This window comes from Sabethes cyaneus, chromosome 1, assembly GCF_943734655.1.
Source record: "Sabethes cyaneus chromosome 1, idSabCyanKW18_F2, whole genome shotgun sequence".
Taxonomy (NCBI): domain Eukaryota; kingdom Metazoa; phylum Arthropoda; class Insecta; order Diptera; family Culicidae; genus Sabethes; species Sabethes cyaneus.
The window spans coordinates 68,515,995-68,539,652 of record NC_071353.1 but is presented as its reverse complement, the minus strand read 5'-3'; the positions used below and the strand labels follow the sequence as shown (position 1 = coordinate 68,539,652).

The 23,658-nt window shown below is 35.0% G+C and overlaps 1 protein-coding gene across 3 annotated transcripts in view; it reads left to right on the top strand.

The window, feature by feature from the left end:
- Window positions 1-23,658, top strand: part of LOC128732476 (synaptosomal-associated protein 25) — a 105,415-nt gene that overhangs the window by 63,814 nt on the left and 17,943 nt on the right. For all 3 annotated transcript variants that reach the window (XM_053825731.1, XM_053825733.1, XM_053825732.1), the window contains exons 4-7: window positions 8,613-8,661; window positions 10,457-10,574; window positions 10,781-10,909; window positions 13,558-13,702. In XM_053825731.1, coding sequence (XP_053681706.1) covers window positions 8,613-8,661; window positions 10,457-10,574; window positions 10,781-10,909; window positions 13,558-13,702 — 441 coding nt within the window. The remainder of the gene's footprint in view (window positions 1-8,612; window positions 8,662-10,456; window positions 10,575-10,780; window positions 10,910-13,557; window positions 13,703-23,658) is intronic.

Here is a 23,658-nt window from a genome sequence, read left to right as displayed (position 1 = left end):
TAATAAAAAATCAAAATTGCGAAAGAATGATTGATTTATTCCAAAAATAATATCAAATAAACTGAGGATTACATATGATTACATAACAATTTTTAGTTTGTTTTTCAACTTCAAAATATACATATGTATGGTAAGAACATTTTGCACATGTAAAACTTGTAATACAGGTAAATATAAACTGAACCTACTATTTTGACATGACAGATTAGATGCTACAATGCTAAATAACACTGATCCACAATGCATTTATGTTTACTACAATATAATCACCATATTATACCGAAAATCATTCTTAGTTATAAGTTCTTCAAATATTCATTACAACTCGCACTTGATTTAGCATTACATACAGATTTGATGCAGGTCATATTCGAAAACAAGAAATGAGATTTTCACAGAATAGAAAAATCGATTTTAACACAGCAGTAGTAATTACATTCAGGAGACAAGATTTGGCTATTTTTTTTTTAAATTTTTCGTTGTTAACAATACATTAATTATTCAAAATTTAATCAGAGATATCTACAAAACATTACGGGTCCTACTACATAATGACACTTATTGCTTGCCTAATCATTCTTATGCCGCCAAACACAGAGCAAGGAAGCTGGGATTCGCACCCTAGTAGCCCTTGACGATCAGGGAGGTGAGTCGCCATAAAGACGCGTGTCGCAATATATATTTATTATTCCCCTGCTCCTCATTTGTGAAACCATGCTATTCTCAATACTTTTAAAATATCCTAAAACATCAAAAAGTCGCTAATTTCTTAATAGTTCCTAAATTTCGACAGTTTCACTATCTCTACTACCTAGCAGTATTAGTTCGTCTTCTTGAACGAAATGTTGATGCCTCCTCGCAAACTTTCATGCTACATCTCTTTAGTTTTAGATTTAATTCATAAGTTCTGTTGAGTAGCATCTTGAAACTTGTTAATTTGCTTTTTCCGATTGGTTACAAATTACATTTAATTACATTTAAAAATTTATAATCTCTAAAAATAGCGTTATTATTGCATATCTAATTGCACTCCCAATACATGAACCAACCATACTTTCTGAAAATAATACTAGTTGCGAATATCTAATGTAATCTTAAAAAGACTACAGATTTAATTCGTATACATTCCAAGAATGCTTGTTTTCAAGCAAGCTAATATTTCTGCATTAAAGATTTGATTTTACTAATAAAATTTTAAAAGTAGCTAGATAACTGTTTATGATGCGAATTCAGACATTTGTATACGATAATGAACGAAAAGTTGTTCATATTAGAATCTCGATTAACTGATTCTTTAATATTGCTTTGTATTCATACATGCATCTATTTATGTATTTATATTTTGTATGCAAAATAGCGCACCATATTTCACAGCACTGTTTTTACAGACGCGAAGTATTTTTTTACATTTGAGGAACAATTTTTGAAAGATATTCTATCGTCATAAAAATATTATATTGAGCACTATAAGAAGATTTATTCCCTACAAATTTCTAAACTGTTGGGACTATATATTTTTCCACATCATTTTTCAATAAAATCCAACAAAAATAGTTTGCCAAGACTTTTCACGATTTGCTATTTATTAAAAGTGAGTAATTGTATAATATAATCAATCATAAAATTGAGCTTATACCCGAAATGAGAAAAACTAATATATTATTGATTGTCATACTTATTACAAAATTTCGAATCAACGGATGCCTAATTCCCTCTTGATACTGTTTGTTGAATATTACATATTTTTCCGAGTGGGATACCATTACACCACCGGACAGTTTTAACGTAATTTGCTACGAGGATTTTCGACACCTTTTAAAGTGCAAGAATTTTTTTAATTTTAAATCGGTTTTGTGGAAACCATAAATTCTATATCAAAGAATTTTTTCATACAGTTTTAAAATGGGTCTACAAACCAAGTGACACAAACATGTTGACCTGGATAGCATCAGTAGAATGGTGAAAATTTAGCATTCACACAATGTTTTTATTATTCTAAATTGTTTTTAGAAATGTTTCGTCTACTAACAATAGACTTCTAGAGTGTGTGAAAAAAATATTCCATTTTATTCTATTCGAACAATCAAATATTACGACTCATGATAAATACATTGCATAAAAACCGGATTCCCGATGCGTTGGTCAGTGGGAATCTACCTCAAAGGAAAAGAGACGCGATATGAATGTATACGGTTTATTTCTACCAAGGAACATTGTCAATTTAGCTATGAAAACTCTGTAGAAAAAGTGTTGTGGTCAATCCTCACTAAATGAAGTATCTACTTATCAAAATCGCTTTCCCAATTTTCATGCGTGTCGTATTTACTGTAAATTTTTGGGTCACAAAGAAACTGCAATAAAAGGCAAAGCTGACCCCAACTACCGGAGGTTTGCAACAATTTACGGTTACGCCACTAACGAGAATGTCATTAGCTAAGGCCCGTTTGTGTGGGAACAAGAGGAGAGGGCGGATGTTTGATATTAGCCCGTATGAATAAAACAGTTTCTTTTGCCGTGTGGATAACTTCATGGAATCTAATGTTTCTCCGCGCGGCGTAAAAGCTAAACTGCCGATGGATGCATAATTATCTCAAGTTACAAAACACGAAAATCAACAGCAGTTTGCATGAACGTTTTGTTTATATCTTAAAAATTCACTGTTATAATTCGTTCCGCATCAAGAAATTGTGTGATCAAATTTTACAAAGACGAGTAAACTAGTAAACTATAACTTTCCATAACTTTAATTAATTTTATGTAAATTAAAGTGGATGTGTGTGTAACGTTTAAGCAAAATACTAGCTGAATTCATTTTGACACCTCTAAGCAAATGAATAAATTTCCTTATTTCATACAATTTTGGTTAGTTTTAAAGTAATGATTAGAATAAATTTATATCTGATTAGTTCTCGTTGAAACGGGGCCATTACTGACACGAGGTCTTCAAATATTAGAACTTTTGTACTTGATTGGTTGAAAATGGTTAAAAAATGAGAATTACACTTCCGTCCTTGAGACCAACTCGGTTGTGTGGTGCCCATTCAATGCTAATTGGATAGCAAGAATTGAAGCCGTTCAGCGAAAATTCGTGCGATATGCTTTACGATTTCTTCCATGGCGAAATCAACACCAGCTACCACCGTATGTAGAGCGCTGCCAACTTCTTGAAATGCAGACTTTAGAGCGAAGGCGGTTCGAAGCTCAAGCTGTCTTTGTGGGAAAGGTTTTGTCTGGCGTGATCGATGCACCTGTTATTCTACGACAGCTTAATATGTATGCACCCGAAAGGACTCTAAGGCCCAGAGATCTGTTGTACTTACCTCAGCGAAATGCAACATATGGGCAACATGACCCTATCCGCTTCATGTCGACAAGCTTTAACGGGAAATTAGCAGTCAACAACTTTTCGTCGGAGAGCCCAATTACGGAAGCAGTTTTTGGGCCCAAAAACGGGGTTCTTTTTATAAAAATGTAAATACTGCATTCTTCTTGCCAATCTGAACACAGCGAATATATTTTCATGAACAGAATTTTTGTTTCAAACAAAAAAACTGCTTTTGAAATTGGCAGAATCGATGATGACTAATTTCACCTTAATGCTGTAGCTGATTTGTTTGATTTTAATATTACCGCAACAACGTTTAAACAACGGCTTCGAAGATGAATATGTTTTTTTGTGTATATCTATACTGCTTGTTTTGTGCTGCTTATTAATCATTAAGACTACTATTGTCAGATGATGTATTTTATAACAAATAAACAAATAAACAAATAATACCTCGAAATAGTGGACCCCTCGCTCGCAAAGGAGCCCGACAGTTAAAAGTGTGGAATATTCAGCAAACCTGGAGATCTATATCATGTGATATTTCCTAAATTTGCAATGAAACTACTAATAAATGGCACAGTTCCGTAAAGAAGAAGAACTGAGCTTTCAAACGAAGTGAAAAGAAAATGGCGGCCATCTTGGATTCGTCTGCCATGTTCAATTTACCAAAAAATCGCCATTTTCGCCATGATTCCCTCAACCGATATTGACCCGAACTTTTATGGTGCAAAATCAGTAGAAATAAACCGTTTATGCGTATATCGCCGCTGTATACTTTGGAACTAGATTCTCCGCAGACAATATTCCGAGAGTCTAAATCAAGTAAAACGTTTTCTATAAATTAATATTTAGAATGTAAAAATATTGTGTGCAGGCTCACATTCTTCATCTCTGTGAATTCCAGGTTAATCTAACCTCATATATTTCTGTATTTTTTCAGTGTCCAACAAATTTTAAAAAATAAAAATTATATCTAATGGTTAACTGTTTTAATGTTATTTCATAGCTTTCAAAATTACAAAATTTTTAATCTTACTCTATTTTGGAGCAGCGAGCTTAACGGATATAGCTGGAAATTTTCGTTAACAGGATCGTAATATAACACTCTAAACTCCACGATGAATCGCTGCTCGATAATACTCTTCACAAGTGTTATTTATTGGCCTATCTCCCGTTTAGGTTAGAGAGCATGTTGCGTAACCCCCAATGCTAATACAACTGTACACCTGACAGTAAAGTGGGAGTGTTTTTATACCTTCCTGAGCAGGAGGCGTTGGAGTAATTTGAGATTACGTCACTAACAAGAGTGACATTAGCTGGGGCCCGTGTGTATGGGCAAAAAGTGGAGGAGTGAGTCCGGGTGTTTGGAATTTGACATTGATGATATTATTCCTACTGCAAACAGCAATTTTGATCGTGCAAAATACTCCATACCAAAAGAATATCTCGAAGGGTGACAGTAAAATTGCAGCACTCAAAAGAAATTCGCAAAATTCGAGTTTTTATCCGATTGCCATCAAATTTCCAGGGTATTAAATGAAACAATTAAACTTAGTTTTAGCGTCTTTATTTCATTTATTTTCGTCTCCGTATCCGAATTTTGCACAACCTAAAAATCGACATGTTTTTACATATTTACTTCATATCTTCAACTGTTTTGACTACCTTAGGACGTTTCAGAAGATTTTGTTTTATAATAGCTCAGTATTTTTCGATTGAACGCAGTTCCGGTGTATTTGAGGGGTTAAGATATTTTGGCACGAAATCGACCTTATTTGCCTTAAACAACTCCAGAACGTCCCTTGCGTAATGGCATGAAGCCAAATCCGGCCAGAAGACCGTAGGACCGTTGTAGCTTTTAGAGACACCCTTTCAAATACATCTGTCCATTCATAGTATCTGTGCACAGTAAATTTTTGCACAGATTCAGTTTTTTTGCCATATCTCGAACGGAGGAATTTGGTTTCCCGTCGAAGACCCCAACTACGCGGATGTGATCCTTAATTATATACGGACAACTTTTTCCTCCGCATCTTGGCTTGCGATCGACAGCCAAACGTTTTTCGAGCCGCTTTATGACACGAGAAACCGTAGAATTCGGGATTCTCAACTTTTTACCGATGCCTTACCGATTTTTCTTTTCGATGTACTTATACAGAATTTTTTCATGAGCGGGTTATTCTTTCGATGTCATTTTCCAGATCTTTAAGCACCTGGTGACAAGACTTACACAGTGTAAACAATGCACTTTGAACTTTCTTCACGCAAAATTTCCACCAGTTTTGCCCAACAAGTTAGATCAATTTGAGTGTGTTGCAATTTTACCGTAGATACCTTTTACCAATATCTTATTGCGTTATGATAATATAATTTGTTAGTAGATATGGTGATATATATTATAACACATTAAGTTATTGAGTAGATATTTGGAATGTTGGTAGTAACATGAGTTTAATAACTGATTGTGTTATCATAAAATGTTTTTTAATATCCCATATGCTACTGCATTCGATATTTAATACCTTAATAACACTAAAATATAATATTTCAAACTCTTAACATGACTGTGGTTATTGCTTTGTTATTCAAATAACACAAGTAGGTATTTAACATTATTTTGCCTTTTATCGCTGCTCAGGTATGACATTTGATTACCGTTACACTTTTAACTTTTGACCAAATAAGTCTTTCTAGCAATATTTTTTTATTTACTGGCTTTGCTGGATCCTTTGAACTTTTGTCGATAATTATAATAAAAATAGCCAGAAGCAAAGGTTCAGTCATAACTTCTATGAAACATGTTAAAATTGTTATACTGGAGTAGTTAGAGGATAAAAATGAATCGTTTCTGGTTTATCAGTGAAGATCGAAGCTAAATGCCGCAATTGAAAAGTATTGCAAAACATTTCGATGGTTAAGCTACGCAATAACTTCGATAAAAGAACTATCGTATCACTATATTCACTAGTTAATAAAATGAACCGTGCTCATTTTTAGCACACGTTCATTCTGTGATTGACTGATAGGTTCCAACACCAACGAAGAACAATGATTCGTTATTATGAAAAGTACATTGGGTAAAATTGCTTTTTTGAGTAATTTACGAAGAAAAATAAAAGTAATTATTTGCGAGGGAACAATTTGCAACCAAAAGTGTTTCTAAGGTTAGGATATTATCAGGTTTTCTGTTGTTTTGGACCATTTAGCAGAAAATATACGAACTTTACGTTCCTAAATCTTTGACTCCATTGCACTGAACTTTGTCCTAATTGAATTGAATTATTATAAAGGATACTTTGTAACTCATAATTCGAGAATCATGGGAATTTTGTAGTGATTTTTGAGCGCTTTTGCACTCCGACTCAACTTTGAATTGGATGCGCGTCTTTTGTATGTTCACAGATTTAACTCAAAAATTCTTGAAAGGTGTAGGGTAAAGTATAATTACCTTAATATATAGGGTAAGACGGGGCAAAGAGTGTCACGTGAGCTCAAACTATGCTAAATTAAAAAATATTAATATTTTAACCGGAATGCGCTGTGTACATAACATTTTAGGATATTTTCTAAACAATCGTGGAAATAGTGAGCATTAGAAAATGTTTTTTTCTATTTTTCCAAGAGCTTAAAAAAGACCCTTTTTTCTGGCGGTGGTAAAACACCGGGGTGTGTCACGTTCTTAAACAGGATGGTTAAAATTGGTAGGTTTCAGCAAAATTATTTAAAATAGTGAAAAACCATTGTAGTTGCATGTTCAAGTCAATCAGTGCAAATTTTGCAGTTTTCCGCAACGTGTATTTAATATTTTCGACACGTTGTTTTAAGCGTTCTTTTCTCAATCATTGTTATTTAATGCACACTTATGTCATATAGGTAATCCAGATTAAACGGTAGATGTTTAAAATGTATTCAAAGCAATATTTTTCTAACTTTACATTTATATCCCTCGCCCCAGACTACTGTGACACACTTTGCCCCGATTCATGTTATTTGAATAAACATGTAAATCACTTTTCTATGCAGTCGTTAAACCTAAATAATTACTTAATTTAAAATATGGGTTAAAGACATTGCATTTTTAAATGATAACTAATTTTCCATTTTGAAGTATCACATAAGCGACGGTGCCAAAAATTTCAATGATTTTTAAGTAGAAACTCATTTATTATCTATCCCTGGTAACAAAAGGTACTGATGAGATGTTTTGAAGAAAAATATTTCGATCTTGGAATAATGTCATAGGACATAGAAAACTTCACTGACACTCTTTGCCCCGTGACACACTTTGCCCCGTCCTACCCTACCACATGTTTCCCATTCAACCTCCCCAGACACGAAAATAAAACACCTACACCTTTTTTATCACGTACCAAAAACAAATTCTTTGTTATTTTAGGCTTTGAAAACACATTTCAAATAATCAGATAATAATTCAAATATCTTTCCAAAGTATATTTAGAGTTTTTATTGTAAAAAACTTTTGCCAATTGCTTTCATTAGCCGCTAAATTTTGGAAGTGCGAATTTAGTTATGTAATCTTTGTCGTTCTTAGCTATATGATTATGTTTCTGTTATTGTCATTGTAGGAATTTAGAGTGCTTGTTTTTGTTGTGATATTTGTTTCATTTTACATTAGTTCAGTCTACACTTACAACAAAATGTATATTTAGTTAAAGAGTTGGTTCGATATCCAAGTGGATGTGAAATCATCTGCCGGATTTGTTTTAAGTTAATTATGTACTTCAGAGAGTTAAAATGTGTAAAAATAACTGTAATTAAAATAAAACTGTTTGGTATATTGGATGATGAAGTTATGTATAGTTAGCATTAGTTTGATATTTTTTCCTCTTTCCTGTCCCAATTGTAGAGCGAAGAAGCGGGATCTAAATCGTTGATTCATTGTCTGTAAGCAAGGCGGTAAGCTACGTCTGTTATAAATTCTATGAAGTTTCAACTTGAAAGATCGACTTAACATGTTGCAATATGAAGTTAGTTATAATTATCTGCTTAAGAAGAATAAGCAGCAAAGCAAAGCAAAGTACAAGTGTGCAAAATTGTAGTGATTAGTGAGTGAGGCTTTTATAAATTGATACACATATGTAATACTGATGTAATAACAATTATAAAATGACGGCTAAACATGGTTCAGTCAGCAGATAATTGTATTCAGAACGATTTTGTCATTTTTACGAAATACAAACATAGCTCTAAGTAACTTAAGATTTTAGTTACTTAAATGATACGGTACTTGCTAAGACGCAATTTGTAATATTTTCTGATCTAGAGCACTGAAGTGGGAATGCGTACCATCGTTATGCTGGATGAGCAAGGAGGTAAGACATTAACTGCTTGTTATCTTCTGTACTAACATTAACAATCAACCGAGCCTGCGAATAGTTTTTGTTTTCAATACAAATTAGTTTGCAAAGGAATGTCACCAATGCGCTAAAATCAAAATTTTTTATGCCTGCCTGGTATACATAGGTCTTTGAAAAGCTGGGTTTTATTGGTGGTTTTCCTTTTTAATTTGAAGAAAGCAAAAGCTTCGCACAATGCTATTACTAAGAACCAAAATTTAAGGGTAAGGAAGAAAATTCTACAATGAAATAAAATATGTTGAGCATGAAGGCATCACATCATAGGGCTACACTTAAATAAATTTCGAGATCTAATTATCAACTATTTTATCTTTTCTATAATCAAACTCAATATTATTCTTAAATTCAATTAATGAGTTGATACCATATGTAGGCCAAGCAACAGTGGACAAAACAAAATTTTAATCACAAATCACTACAATGTACAACGTTCAGAGCGAGCACAAAAACTTGAAAAATCATTTCACTAACAAACCAAGACTACAGATAGTAAAGTATTTCAATTGTAATATGTAATCATTTTGATTTTACGATTAGCAACAGAACTTAAACAGCACCGCACATAAATTTTCCACATCGAACAACTAACGCAAACTCTGCTTCTTATTGCCTTACAATTATATATCAAAAAGAACTCCATCACAAAATACAACTATTTCTCAATGTAGATCCACCACAAGTGAGTAATAACATACGTTACATTGTATTCAGAAAAAAACACAACTTTAATCTTTCTTACTATTAAGTATTTGATTATTTTATTCATACTTAGTTTGTTGATTTTTGTAAGATTTTGTTTACCGGTAAAAAGTCGTGTATAATTTATCTTATTTCGTTTACTATGTACATATAGTTTGAAATGCATAACCTTGACATATTGATGCAATCTCTAATTTCAAGTTTTCAACTCAATAAAATTTTTTTTTATTGTTGGAAGAACTGAACGGCTAGAAAGCAATTTTATCATAACAACACTGCTAATCTGTGATACGTTAGTTAACCTAAAAGTTGTGTTATTTTGTCACTATGAAACACTATGTAGGCTGGTTGCGTTATCAGAGATAACAATACATGATTTTTCTTTCACTCTAACAGTTGCAAGAACATTGAAGTAATCTACCAGAATATTTGAAAGAATCACATACTTGTCCCAGTATTTACTAACCGTTTGTGTTGAACTTTGTGTTTTGGATTCCCTTACCTTAACATACACTTCTAAATAACAATTTTACTACAAACACATTATCCTTCATCTGTAATAAATACTCGCTATTTCAATAGCTAGAAATCAAATGTCTTTTTACAATTACCGGTCAACGATAAAGTAGAAATATTTTTACTTTGCCTATTGTACTACTAATTTTTTCTATAAAAGTAACTGTTTTCCTTTTCATCATTCGCGAATAGAAACAATTTGCATGTGTTTTATTAAATTGATTCGTCTTTAGATTTCCTTCAATCATTTTATACTTTTCAATGAAGAACAGTTGTTATATTTTGAATACTTCTTATCGAGTTACTATATTCCTACACCATACGATTGGAATCTTCTAGCAAAAGCACAATTATTAGTCTTTTTTGTTATATTACGCTCATAAACCATGCACACAATGCTTTTTCATGTTGAAAAAATAACGTCCATCTACTCAATCCATCAAATAACCCAAATTTATTTCTAGTTGAATGACAATTTCTAATGCTTTCATTTGAATTTATTCGTGTGACATGACTGGATTTCATGATTCTACAGAGCAACTGGACCGCATTGAGGAGGGTATGGACCAAATAAATGCCGACATGCGAGAAGCCGAAAAGAATCTCAGCGGAATGGAGAAATGCTGCGGCATTTGTGTACTACCATGCAATAAGTATGACCATTTATACTAATATACTTTCTTCTAATCTACTCGTAGCAATGGAACTAATCGACATTCGAAATAAGTCAAATTATGCGTCTGTAAATCTTTAGTTTTTCCAACAATAGTAAAAGAAGGTTGCTTTAGGATACAATTTCCTAAAAAAAAAACTAATGACTTATTTCATATTCTATCGACCATTATCATCTTCGCCTTAGGAGCGCATCTTTTAAGGAAGACGACGGAACTTGGAAAGGTAACGACGATGGTAAAGTTGTGAACAATCAACCACAAAGAGTTATGGACGACCGTAATGGACTAGGACCACAAGCCGGTTACATTGGAAGGTATTTCTTGTGTTTGTCAAATGATTGATGTTGTATTTTATCGTCAACTTAAATGATTGACATTTAAATTACAACCAGCTTCAAAATCATGTTGAATCTTTGCCAATTGCTTTGATAATGACAGAGTTTACAGTTTGGGCTTCTCTGAACGATTTCATGATCAGGTCAACGTTAGTTGGAAAATTTTGTCTGCAAATATAGTTCAGATAATTTATTTTCAAAACAAACAAAAAACTCATAGACTTATCAAAACATAATACATCTGTTTCGAATAAGGCAGGTCGCTTTAGATTAATATTACAATGTTATTTTTATTCAAACTAATGTCAATACCATAAAGTGTATAAAAATGGGGTCCAATTTATTTCGGTAGTCTTGGTTGCATTTGATTGCTTTTACCCCACTACTTCCATGCACACTGCTACGTTGTATAATAAATACTCAGGCCTGTCGAGCAGACCAGACTAAAATAATAAAGCCAGATAAAAATATTACAACAAAAGCCATTTGCTAGAGTTAGGCACCGCTAATCAGCTGACCGCTAACTTTTTAGCTAGCGAGTTACTAAGATTCAAATGTGTTAGCACTTTCCTTAGCATTAATATACTTAATGCAGTAGAATTTCATATGACAATGGAGGTATTTTTAACTGTTTTACCGTAATGCTAAAATGATGCTAAACGACATAATGCAATTGTATACCATTCAATTAATTTTGATATTTTCTATATAAATTATTTTCTACATTACTTCATCTTCTTTCTCGTTCGAGCTGTTTTGACAGCTTTAAGTGTAAGGCCAGTTGCTAAGACTATATGCCCTATTTTCTGCATTTGAAATAATATTTCAAATATTATTATATTATATATTATATCTTCCAAGAGCCTCTCGGAAGAAAAAATACACTGTCAGAAATGAAGTTTTGGATGGCCTCCTATAACCCAATTAACGGGAACCCAAATTAAACGTAGCCCACTTCAAGATAGCCCAACGAGTGAAAGTTGACCGTACTGATAATGAATAGTTCTATGAAAATAAAATGTTTTTCTTAATACATACCACATTCTAAAGTTAGCGAACAATCTTTGCAACTAAACGTTGAACAAATAAAAAAAAAATTAATTACGAAGAAGTAAAGACAGAATAAATTTAAATTGAACAGTATGTGCAAGAAACCAGTGAAGGCTTATTTGCTAATCTAATTAGCTATTCCTTTTTTGTGTATGTTTACTTTGCATTATGGATTATTAGTACCAATAATTGCTCACGTGTTTCGGTGTTGAGTAATATGCCGATCAGCCGATTTCTGTATTTGTAGCTCCGCAACCCTACTCCGAATCTAATATTTTTAAGAAATATTCTAAAGATTCTATTTTGTTATTTTATAGTGATCTGGCAAAGATTCAACTAACACATATACTTTCACAATGATAGAATACGGATCCTACTCTACTGTTTCGTTTCGTAACTTAAACCGTGGTATTTTGGAGGAATCTCCTGAACACCATCTTATATATTTTATTAATTATGTACATCTTATAAGTAAATACATACATACACCAATTTGATAAAAAAAAGTTCTATCGAAATTTCAAAGAGCTCCGATTTTGTTCAAATCTTGTATGGTTAGTTTGTTTTCACCCGTATGTTTTGATTTGGGATAAGGTACCCCGGGGCAAGTGGGACCTAAAAATTGCATAGTTATGGTATATTCGACTGCACACCTCTGATTATTTTAAAATTCTTGCAGCTTGCAGCATAGAAACTCTTCTGTGGTATCACTTCGACGCATCAATTATAAAAATGGACTATCGATTTACATGAAATGAATCTAAGGGAATTTTCCAAATCATGGCGTTTAGGTCCCACTTGCCTCATTTACCGGGGCAAGTAGGACCCACATTCAAATTTGATTAAAAACCATAACATAGCCGAAAATTGTGTATGTTAATATACAGCAACATTAAAGCATTGTAAAACAACCAAAGACAATGCTTCTACCAATGGTTCATCCAAAAACACGCACTTTTATCGAGAAAAATGTTTAAGGCCATATAATCTTAACTGCATACTTTTTCAATCAAATAATCTGTCAATTTAGTGGAGATTATTAGTCAAAAGAGGGCCTATGGGGTTTTGTGATTCATTCCTCGTTTATTGTATTCAAAAAATACATACGTCCATTTATGCGAATAAACAGACTGTTTATTCTCATAACTTGGCGTAAAACCCGTGAAAAGCAGGTTGCTATGCTAGATGATTATGCGGCAAGTTACGTCAACTATGCAGAGTAGCTCTATTTCCCCAAATTTCTAGAATATTTTCGAACAAACAAATGTTGTTTGAAAAAGTACATTTTGGTCATTTTGACTTTTACGTCAACTATGAATCCATGGGCAGTTCAGAACTAATTTCAATTCTTTGTAATAGACCTATCGAATCATTGCAATGGTGTCAAGCGGAGCAGAACACGTACCGACATTTGAACAAAACCGAAGCATTTTAAAATTTGGCAGTACTTTTTTATGAAGTTGCTGTATATATATTTTAACCAACATACTAAAAACGGGAATGTTGGCGGTAGTGGTAGAAGAAGATCCATCAGTTCCGAAATCAAGAAATAAAATTTTATATGCCTCTTTTCAAAGAATAACCAACGACGCGCGTGAAGACGAGATGGAAGAAAACATGGGACAGGTTAATACAATGATCGGTAATTTGCGAAACATGGCCCTGGATATGGGATCTGAACTCGAAAATCAGAACAGACAAATTGACAGAGTCAATCGTAAGGTAAGACCAAAATATATCATTTCAGTTTGTTCCACTTATGCCTTATGTTTGTTCGGAGATGTAAACTTTGCATCTAATTATAATAAAAATGGTGGATGCTTTGATGCCATTTCTGATTAGAGTGTGACTAATTTTGATCAGATTATTTATCACCTTTCAATACACCTGCTATAATATTTGTTTGAATTGTTTATATTTTTAATAAGCTTGCGTTTGTCGTTTTTTATGCTATAAAAATTTAATTACCTTTTATTTCTCTAGTATCAGTTTGTAAGTTTTAATTCTTATGTTTGGCTGCGTGCAATTAGCTGCTTTATTTATTTCGAATTACATTTATATAAATGTAAATATAGCACATAAGATCTCTTGTATGCACTGAAAAGGAAACTGGATATATAAAACAGGACGGTAACGTAAAAAAGTTTGTATTATATATTAAATGTAATGGAAAAACAAACAAGTTTACTTCTTCGCGCACACTATTTAATTTATCATTTAATTTTAGCATCTTCAGAAAGCTTCTAAGCTATTGTAATATTTGTGTTTTTTGCAACTTTATAAATTGCATTCGCGATTGTAAAAATTTATAGAATAGTCATAAATGCGACTATAATACAGAAACGACCAGAATCTACCAAGTAAGAGAATGTCGCATGGTTGGGTCACCATTTTAATAGCAGAGCAATACCTTTGGCTAGGAGAGAGTTTTGGCTGTTAAAATCAATCGTATAGGTTTTGAAATAGATAATGTCCATACTGTTATCGCAATGCGCCTCGTAAAAATGGTACATATGCTACATGGTTTAGTTAGGTTTCATCACTACAGAAAATTGACAAAATGTGCACTGGAAATAATTTGGGCAAGGTTCTTTCTTAATGAAAAAGCTTGCATCACAATTCATACTTATCACCGAAAAACATATTTGGTCAAATCGACTGTTTAATCAGTTCAATCGCTCTTTGAAATCGTTGCACGCTGTATGCGCTGCGTACTGTTTAATGACTTAGTAATCATTGCCGTTAATTAAGGCCATTGCAAATCATATTTAAAGTTTTTGTCACCCCCCCCCCCCCCTTGGAAATTGGCTTAAAAAATCGGGGGGCAAAAAAATAATTTGTAGGATATGAGTCAAATTTCTTTTTATTAAATCAATTGTCTCTGGGCTCTACAGTCTGAAAAACTCGAAAAATGAGTCTCCGAGTTGAATTAACGCTTCTAGCACGAAACAGAAATGAAAATTCTAACAATGGAATTTCCAAAAATCGTCCAAAAAAATTTCCCTTCGATTTTGTCTTTTTTCCTATATTTTTACATAGAAAATAATAACATATATATTATAAACAAGTATAGATTCGGTTTTCACGTTTAAACCTAAAATATCCATCTTAAAATCCATGTTTTTTTGCCAATTAAAAAATTCACTTTGTTTTTTTTTCGCCCCCTCCTCCCCCCCCCCCCCCCCCTTCAGTGGCCGAACATCGGAAGGAAAAAAACTTTATAAAATATTTGTAATGGCCTAATTTAAAATGCGATATTTATAATACTTGAGCTTACAAAATATATATTTTTTTTTCTATCATAACATTCGACAGCAATTTTTTTTTATCATGTCATTTATCATGTCATTACCCGATTTACTGGGGTTAGTATGGTTTAATTACTTATATCCCAAAGCTGGAGGACAAGGAGGGATAGGCGGATAGGTTCAAGGGTTCGAAGCTTATTATTATTTTCTTTCATTTGCGATGGGCAGGGTCCAATAGATAAGGTGCTTTTCAGCGTACTTCGTGGAAACGTTAGAGTTAATGTGTGTTCATTGGGGTGGCATTGGTACGTGGGAATCGTTGGGATGGTTGGTCTGCGAATTATACAAGAGCGTATTAAATTCTTACGTCTATTTTCTTTAGAAAGTTATAAACCAGAGTCATGTACTGAAGATCCCTGCTCGCCAGAATGTCTCGCACCGGCACGTTTGGTTGTCTTCCTCGGGCCCGACGGGAATCTGTTAGCTGGGACCTGACATCACAAAATTCGGAACACGACCATATAATATGCTCGATGTCGTGATAGACATCGCCACAAACGCAGTGATTGCTCTCTGCAAGTCCCATTCGGTAGAGATGCGAGTTTAACGTATGGTGGTTGGACATGAGCCTGGATATCAAACGAATGAAGTCTCGACCCATATCCAACCCCTTGAACCACGCTTTCGTCGATACCTTAGGAGTAATGGAATATAGCCACCGTCCCAGTTCTCCTTTATTTCATGAGGATTGCCAGCTGATGAGCGCTCTCTGGCGCAAAATGCTAAAAAATTCATTATCGGCAATTGGTCTACAACAAATTTCGCCTTCGGTTGCGCCCACCTTAGCTAATGAGTCAGCCCTTTCATTGCCCGGAATGGAACAGTGACAGGGGACCCACGTTAAAGTAACTTGGTATTTTTCCCTGACAAAGTTTTTGAAAGCTCTCGTATTTTCCCCAAGAAATACGGAGAGTGCTTTGCAGGCTTCATTGAGCGAAGGGCCTCAATAGCACTGAGACTATCTGTAAAGATAAAATAGTGGTCTATGGACATGGTTTCGATAATCCCTAGAGCGTGGTGAATTGCGCCCAATTCTGCCACGTACACAGAAGCAGGAGCATCGAGTTTGTAAGAAGCATGGAAGACACCGAAGCCAGTGGACTCATTATGCTTAGATCAATCAGTAAAAAACATTTTATCGGAACTAACGTTTACGAATTTATTGAAGAAAATCTTAGGGATCTCAAGTGCACGAATTTGATCCGGGATACCAATTATGTCTTCTTTCATGGTGATATCGAAGAATATAGCAGAATCAGAAGTATCTTGCGATGCGACACAAAAGGAAGTGTATAAAGAAGGGCTGATATCTTGAGCCATGTAATCGAAATATAAAGTCATGAATCTAGACTGAAATTGAAGTTCGACAAGCCTCTCGAAATTACAAATCACTAATGGGTTCATAACCTCACATCGAATGAGCAGACGGTAGGACAGTTCCCAAAAGCGGTGTTTCAAGGGAAGAACACCAGCCAGCACTTCGAGACTCATCGTATGTGTCGATTGCATACATCCTAAGGCAATACGCAAACAACAATACTGTATTCTCTCTAGCTTAATAATATGCGTGTTCGCGGCGGAGCCGAAACAGAAACAACCGTATTCGAGAACCGACAGTATCGTTATTTGGCACAACCTTTAAAGATCTCCTGGATGGGCGCCCCACCAGTTCCCGGTTATTGTACGGAGAAAATTGATCCTCTGTTGGCATTTTTGTTTCAGATACCTAATATGGCATGCCCAAGTGCATTTAGAATCGAACCAGACCCCGAGATATTTTGTGACTAAAACCTGCAAGATCGTTCTACACATTAGTAGAAGTTGCAGTTGTACTGGATCAATGTGATATATACAGGTGTGGCAATGGTGGTTAAGTGATGTTAGTGCAATGAAGAAATTTCATCATGGTGTGGGTGGAATCGTAAATCGACCAATCACGATGAAGCGTGACGTTAAACTCCAAAAACAAACCCCATTGTCCGACACGGCTTGTTTTTGTAGTTTGACGTCGTTTTCTGATTTTTCGCTACTAATACCATCAAATGTCTTCATCTGCCACACCTTTTTAAACCTCATTGGTACTGGATTATGCTTCCGTGAGAAAACGACCAGCTCAGTTTTCTCCGGGGAGAAATCGATACCAAGCTGAAGAGCCCAGCTGGGCAAATTGTCCAAAGTATCTTGCAGAGGACCTTGCAGATCATCGCTTTTGTTTCCCGTTACGGATACAACGCTATCGTCAGCAAGTTGTTTTAGCGTGCATGGGTTAGCAAGACATTCGTCAATGTCGTTAACGTAGAAATTATACAACAGAGGACTTAAACAAGAGCCCTGGGGGAGGCCCATGTAGCTGATTCGGGAGGTTGTCAGATCGTCATGTTTAACAAGCATGTGTTTTTCTGACAACAAATTGAGCAGAAAATTATTCAAGTTCGGTGAAAGCCCTCGTGAATGAACCTTCTCGGTTAAGACTTCCACGGAAACTGAATCAAAAGCTCCTTTGATATCCAAGAATACGGATGCCATTTCCTCTTTACGAGCAAAAGCGAGTTGTATTTCTGTAGAAAGCAACGCTAAGCAATCGTTTGTTCCTTTACCTTTGCGAAAGCCAAATTGAGTATTTGAAAGTAATTCAATTTAAAAGATCATTTTCTCCATCAATTTCCGGATACAGGAGAGCATTGCAATCGGCCTGTACGAATTGTGGTCGGAGGCTGGTTTTCCTGGTTTTCGAATGGCAATAACTTTCACCTGTCTCCAGCCATACGGAACAATATTTAGCTGAAGGAACCTATTAAGCAGGTTCAATAGACGCCTTTTGGCAGAGTTAGGTATATATTTCAACAATTTGAATTTAATTCCGTCTAACCCTGGAGCATTATTGTTGCACGAAAGGAGAGCAATTGCAAATTCTGATATTGAGAACGGCGAAAAGATCTCTGTGCCGGTACAGAGTCCGGACAGAGTTTCTTAACCAAACCTCGTGATTTTATTCATGACCTTGAAATGCGGTCAGGCATATATTAATATTTTTTTGAAACGATGGTTCTACAATTGATGAAGGGATGGTAAGGGAAAGTAATGAAGAAGGATTGTTTGAGAATAGATGGGAAAGCGTGGAAAGGAGGGGGGGTAATAGGTAGCTACGCTTAACAAGTTGTCGTTGTGACTCCTACTTTTTGTCCAATGCTGGAAGGTGCATGGGTCGAACCAAGCTATAATCTGAGATTATAAGGGTTCGAATCCGGTTATCACGGTACTAAAAATCACGAGTTTGGTCAATTACATGATGTTACCCGTTATAAGGTTAAGGTCAAAGACACTGAGAATGTCATCCAGGATTAATTCGCAAACCCATGTTAATTTATTCGATAAACTTTTTTCATTCTAAAAGTTGTACAAATAATACTTTTATAGTATATAGTGAATCATATGGCCAAAATGTAACAACACTTATCATTTATTGTACATTGTATAACGCTTCGCCATGCAAACCAATTCTTGTAATAAGACAATTTTTTTAGTTTTCGTAGAAAGATAAATAGTTTAAATTCTTATGTATGTTATTTGACAATTAATAACCTAATTTTGGTCGAGAATTACTGTAGTTATTGTAGTACTAACGACTTAATGGTTGAAGCATTTTTATGTAAAGGAGCATGTAATTCATGCTATAATTTTCTCATTACCTCATTACCAGTCTCTTTCAATCCGCCATATATTAGCACAGATAGCAGACTTTAAATCATTATGATAAATATCCATGACTTTAATGTGGTCAATCCAGGTAAGCGGTTAGCATTCACGTCGATTATTCGATTAATCGATGAACGTTGTCTTCACTAATCGATTTATTCTTCTATTCGTGCCAGTAGTAGGGTAACGGAACGGGGTCATCATATAGAAATGATTTAAACGTGAACCACTTTTCACAATTAGCGAATATCAATGGACCGTTCCTAACCACATGGCGGGAACCAGTGATGCGGTTATTTCTTAACGAAAATCTACTCTGTTTTGACTATTCAACTGAAAATTAATTCTATTTTTCGGAAAAATATAAAGATAAATGGATCTTCAGACTAGAACAAGATATAAACAATGCTTCTGGGGGTAGCGAAAACTGGAGCACAGAAATGGCGAAAACTGGATCTTGGGGGTCGAAAACTGGTCCCTCAACATGCATCAGAAATTTTACATTGACAACGATTTTTTTAAATATTTGGGCCAATGTTTTATGCTGAAAACATAGCAAAAATATTTCTGTTTAATATAGCCCAAACAATTCTCATTGATATGGAACTGTATGTCAATGAATCTCGATTTTCTTGTTTGCTGTCTGAAAAAGTGGCGATTTGTGGTGTCGTTATCCTATTCAATTAAAAAATATTCGAATATGTTTTGTTATTCGATTAGTTGAATTAATCGAACGACTAAAGGACATCTCTAGCAGGGAAAAGGTATATATAATCTATACCTATAAAAAGGATTTCTGCCTGTCTGTCTGTCTGTCCCTATGTTCCTTATACAAACGAAAACTACTGAACCGATCGGCGTGTAAATTTGCATGTAGGGGTTTTTGAGGCTAAGGAAGGTTCTCTCGATGGCAGAAGACCCCTCCCCCCACTAAGAGGGGGGGCCTCCCATACAAATCTATGTCTATAAAAATGGATTTCTGTCTGCTCTATGTTCCTTATAGAATCGAAAACTATTGAATCGATCGGAGTGAAAATTTGCATGTAGGGGTTTTTGGTGCCAGGGAAGGTTCTTATGATGGTTAGAGATCCCTCCCCCCACTAAGAGGGGGGGGGGGCTTCCATACAAATCTATACCTATAAAAATGGATTTCTGACTGTCTGCCTGATTGTTCCTTATGCAATCGAAAACTATTGAACCGATCGACGTGAAAATTTCCATATTGGAGTTTTTGTGGCCAGGGAAGGTTCTTATGATGATTCGAGACCCTTCCTCCCACTAAGAGGGGGGGCTCCCATACAAATGAAACACAAATTTCTGCATAACTCGAGAATCAAGCAAATGGAACAAAACTTTACATGTGGGTGTTTTTGGAGACAAGAATTTTTTCTATGGTGGCTTGAGACCCCTCCCCACTTTATGAGGGGGGGGGGCTCATATACAAATGAAATACAAATTTCCTCATAACTCGAAAACTAATTAATCAAATGGAACCATATTTGGCATGTGGGTGTTTTTGGAGGCATGAATTTTTTCTATGATGAATTAGGAGCAGTGGGGGGCTCCCATACAAATGAAATACAAATTTCCTCATAACTCGAGTACTAATCAAGCAAATGGAACCAAATATGACGTGTGGGTGCTGTGGTAGGGGGATAAGGACTCTCATACAAATGAAACAGAAATTTTCGCGTCACTCAAAAACTAATCGAACTCCAGAAATTTTAGACTTTCATAAAACATTAATCAATAACAAGACCACCAAAAACTATCAATACTAACATTAGGCAATTCAGCGCGAGACGGCCACAGGCTGCGAGTGTTGCCGGCGACTTCCCGTCGGAAGCACCGGCCACTGCAGGGCCTCTAGATCACCTCTATCTAGGTTTATTTATTTTCCTAGATCTACTGACCTCTATTACTTTCCTTCAGTTGGGTCACCCCTTCGAAATGGTACCTACTTTCTCCGAAAAGATTTTCCGTAAAATGGTACATCCCGCGTAAGGTTTTTCGCGAAATGGTATTCTGCGAAACTCTGTATTCCGCGTTATGGTCAACTGAGAATTGGTGTTCCGCCAAATGGTATTCGGCGAAATGGTTTGCAATGATGGCGAATGTTTAAATGCTATCCGCTTTATTTTATCAGGCTAAGAAATGGGGGGAGTTGTTTTCTACTTTACTGTGAGGAAAATTTGTATATTAAAACACCCATGAACTCCCCAAAAAACTTGCAAAACTCAAGATTGTGACAAAGGTCATCCGAGATTCACGATTTATGTACAACACAGTTTAATTTGTAGCAATACGAAGTTTGTCGGGTCAGCTAGTATAATATGTATTATATATAGCCTGCACACATGGGCCTGTATATATGGCCCCATAGCCTGCACATCAACGTGAACGATGGTGGCCACCGACGCATCAGCTTCGCAGCTTCTCGAGGCCTGTTCAGAGCTGCCATAAATACAGATATTTGTGCATGCATAAATTTGGGACCATGCCGTTTTCTCCGGAGTATTTTATTTTCTCGATCTAATCTTTTAAATAGCATAAATAGTTTATGGAGTACTTTAAGATTCAGAACAATGCTGACGGACGCGTTGACGCAGCATTCTGTTTGGCGCTTTATCCCTTTAGTCTTGATCAACTTTCTTTCACAAATTAAGCTTTCTGATTCCTGCTGCAATTCACAGGCAGCTATTTTGCTTGACCGAAAATTAGGGTGCTTACAATCAGACTTTTGGCTTCATTTGCTTTAAATTTTGTTCCATCTTAATTCAATTTGTTATAAAAGAACCGAATTAGATTGAGACAAAATTCAATCAAACAATATGTGAGTAACATTCAGTAAGGTTTTTTCTTTTTCCCGTCGTAATAAGTCAAGCCATTCTAATTTTCATCATTTGTTGGATGGATGGATGGATAATGAATACTTCAAAAGTTCTTGTGCTGATTTGACTAAAACACACTTACCTTCCGATCCGTGAACTTTCAAATCACTGAAAAGCGACTATTAAAGCATATTATGGAAATTACGCAACTAACTTTATTTCTAAAATTCGTCGTACCGTTTTAAAATCCGTCCATCAAAATTTTTCATCGTCCGAACTAAAAATCACAACAATGTTTACGAAGCTAACGCGATTGTATTTGTGTGGGATGGCATGACAAATGTTATTCTACAAAATTTCTGCAGGTCAGGCAAGTTCTCCTGGAAGTAGAATAACGACAATGCCTTGCGTGAGTTATTTTCATTTATGAATGACGGAAATTAAAACGATTAGTCGACACTGTCTTCTTCGTCGCACGAAAAAACGTAGAAAATTTGGCTAGTAGGACTTCTTTAATGATAAAAAACATTTAAATAGATCTCAGCTCACTTTGATTGATCGCGTCTGATAGACAACAAAGTAAATTATTAGGGAATAACTAGTTTTGCGTTGTATGTCATAAAAATGCTGATATTTTTAATAATTTGTGTTGGATAGGACGGGAATAGACAATTATGACGATCTAGCAACATACCCTACCTCTTTTGACGAAGATATTCCGAATTGCAGTGGGATTATTTTTTCCGGTCATAGGTATTAGATAAGATAAAAATAGAAATACGACAAATTAGACACACCGGAATATCAGCTATCGGTGCTTTCGGGAGTTCAAATTGGTCGTTTTATTCTGTAGTGTCCAAGTGCATACCTTATTTTTTGAATGTTGGGTACGTAAAACTCAAAGAGATAGTTTTTTTGGATGCATGCAGAAAGGATGTCAATGATCTATTTGAAATTTTTGATATAGTTTGCATCCTTAACCCATTAAGTCCCACACTTTTCCCAGCAGGGATAGAAAGTTGAAACTTTTAGGAAAATTCTCTCTTAGGTCAACTAAGAAAAAGCCGCCGACATGTATTTTTAATTTTGACCCTGTGTCCCGCAACGCTACGTTGCGAAAACGCAACGCTGGGCGTTAAGGGTATACCGTTTTTGCATATCTTCATTATTATTCATATAAATACTTCATACTTTTTTACCGTTAAATCAAATTTGGGATTTTTTTGTGATTTTTAGTATTGATAAAGATTGAATAAACGACTTAGAGTATTACATGTTATGTTTTATGATAGACTAGCTGACCCGACAAACTTCGTATTGCCACAAATTAACCTGTGTTGTACATAAATCATGAATCTCGGATGATCTTTGTCACAATCTCGAGTTTTGCAAGTTTCTGAGGAGTTCAACCTTAGATGATTCATTTTGCCAGTTACGTAACTATGAAAGCATCCCAGGTAACCAATACGCATCACCAATGCTATTCAAATGTAGGCCAATAAGCATTTAAGTCGCCTTAAATGCTACTTAAATGCTATTTTGGCAAAATATACAGCTACTTTACTGATAACCTTCTTATAGTGCTGACAATGCTAATTTACAGCTAATTACCGACACGAAGAATTTGAATACAATTTTGGACGCCAATTTACAACACCTATGCAGTCAAAAAGCTAACATACAATAACGTGCAGTATAAAATGCCAGATACGCTGATTTGCTGTAATGTTAATGCTTATTAGTTACCAGGAATGGGCAGTTTAATATACAAATTTGCAATTTTTCCTCACAGTAAAGTAGAAAACAACTCCCATGTCCCCTCTTTGCATAGCCAGAAAGCGGA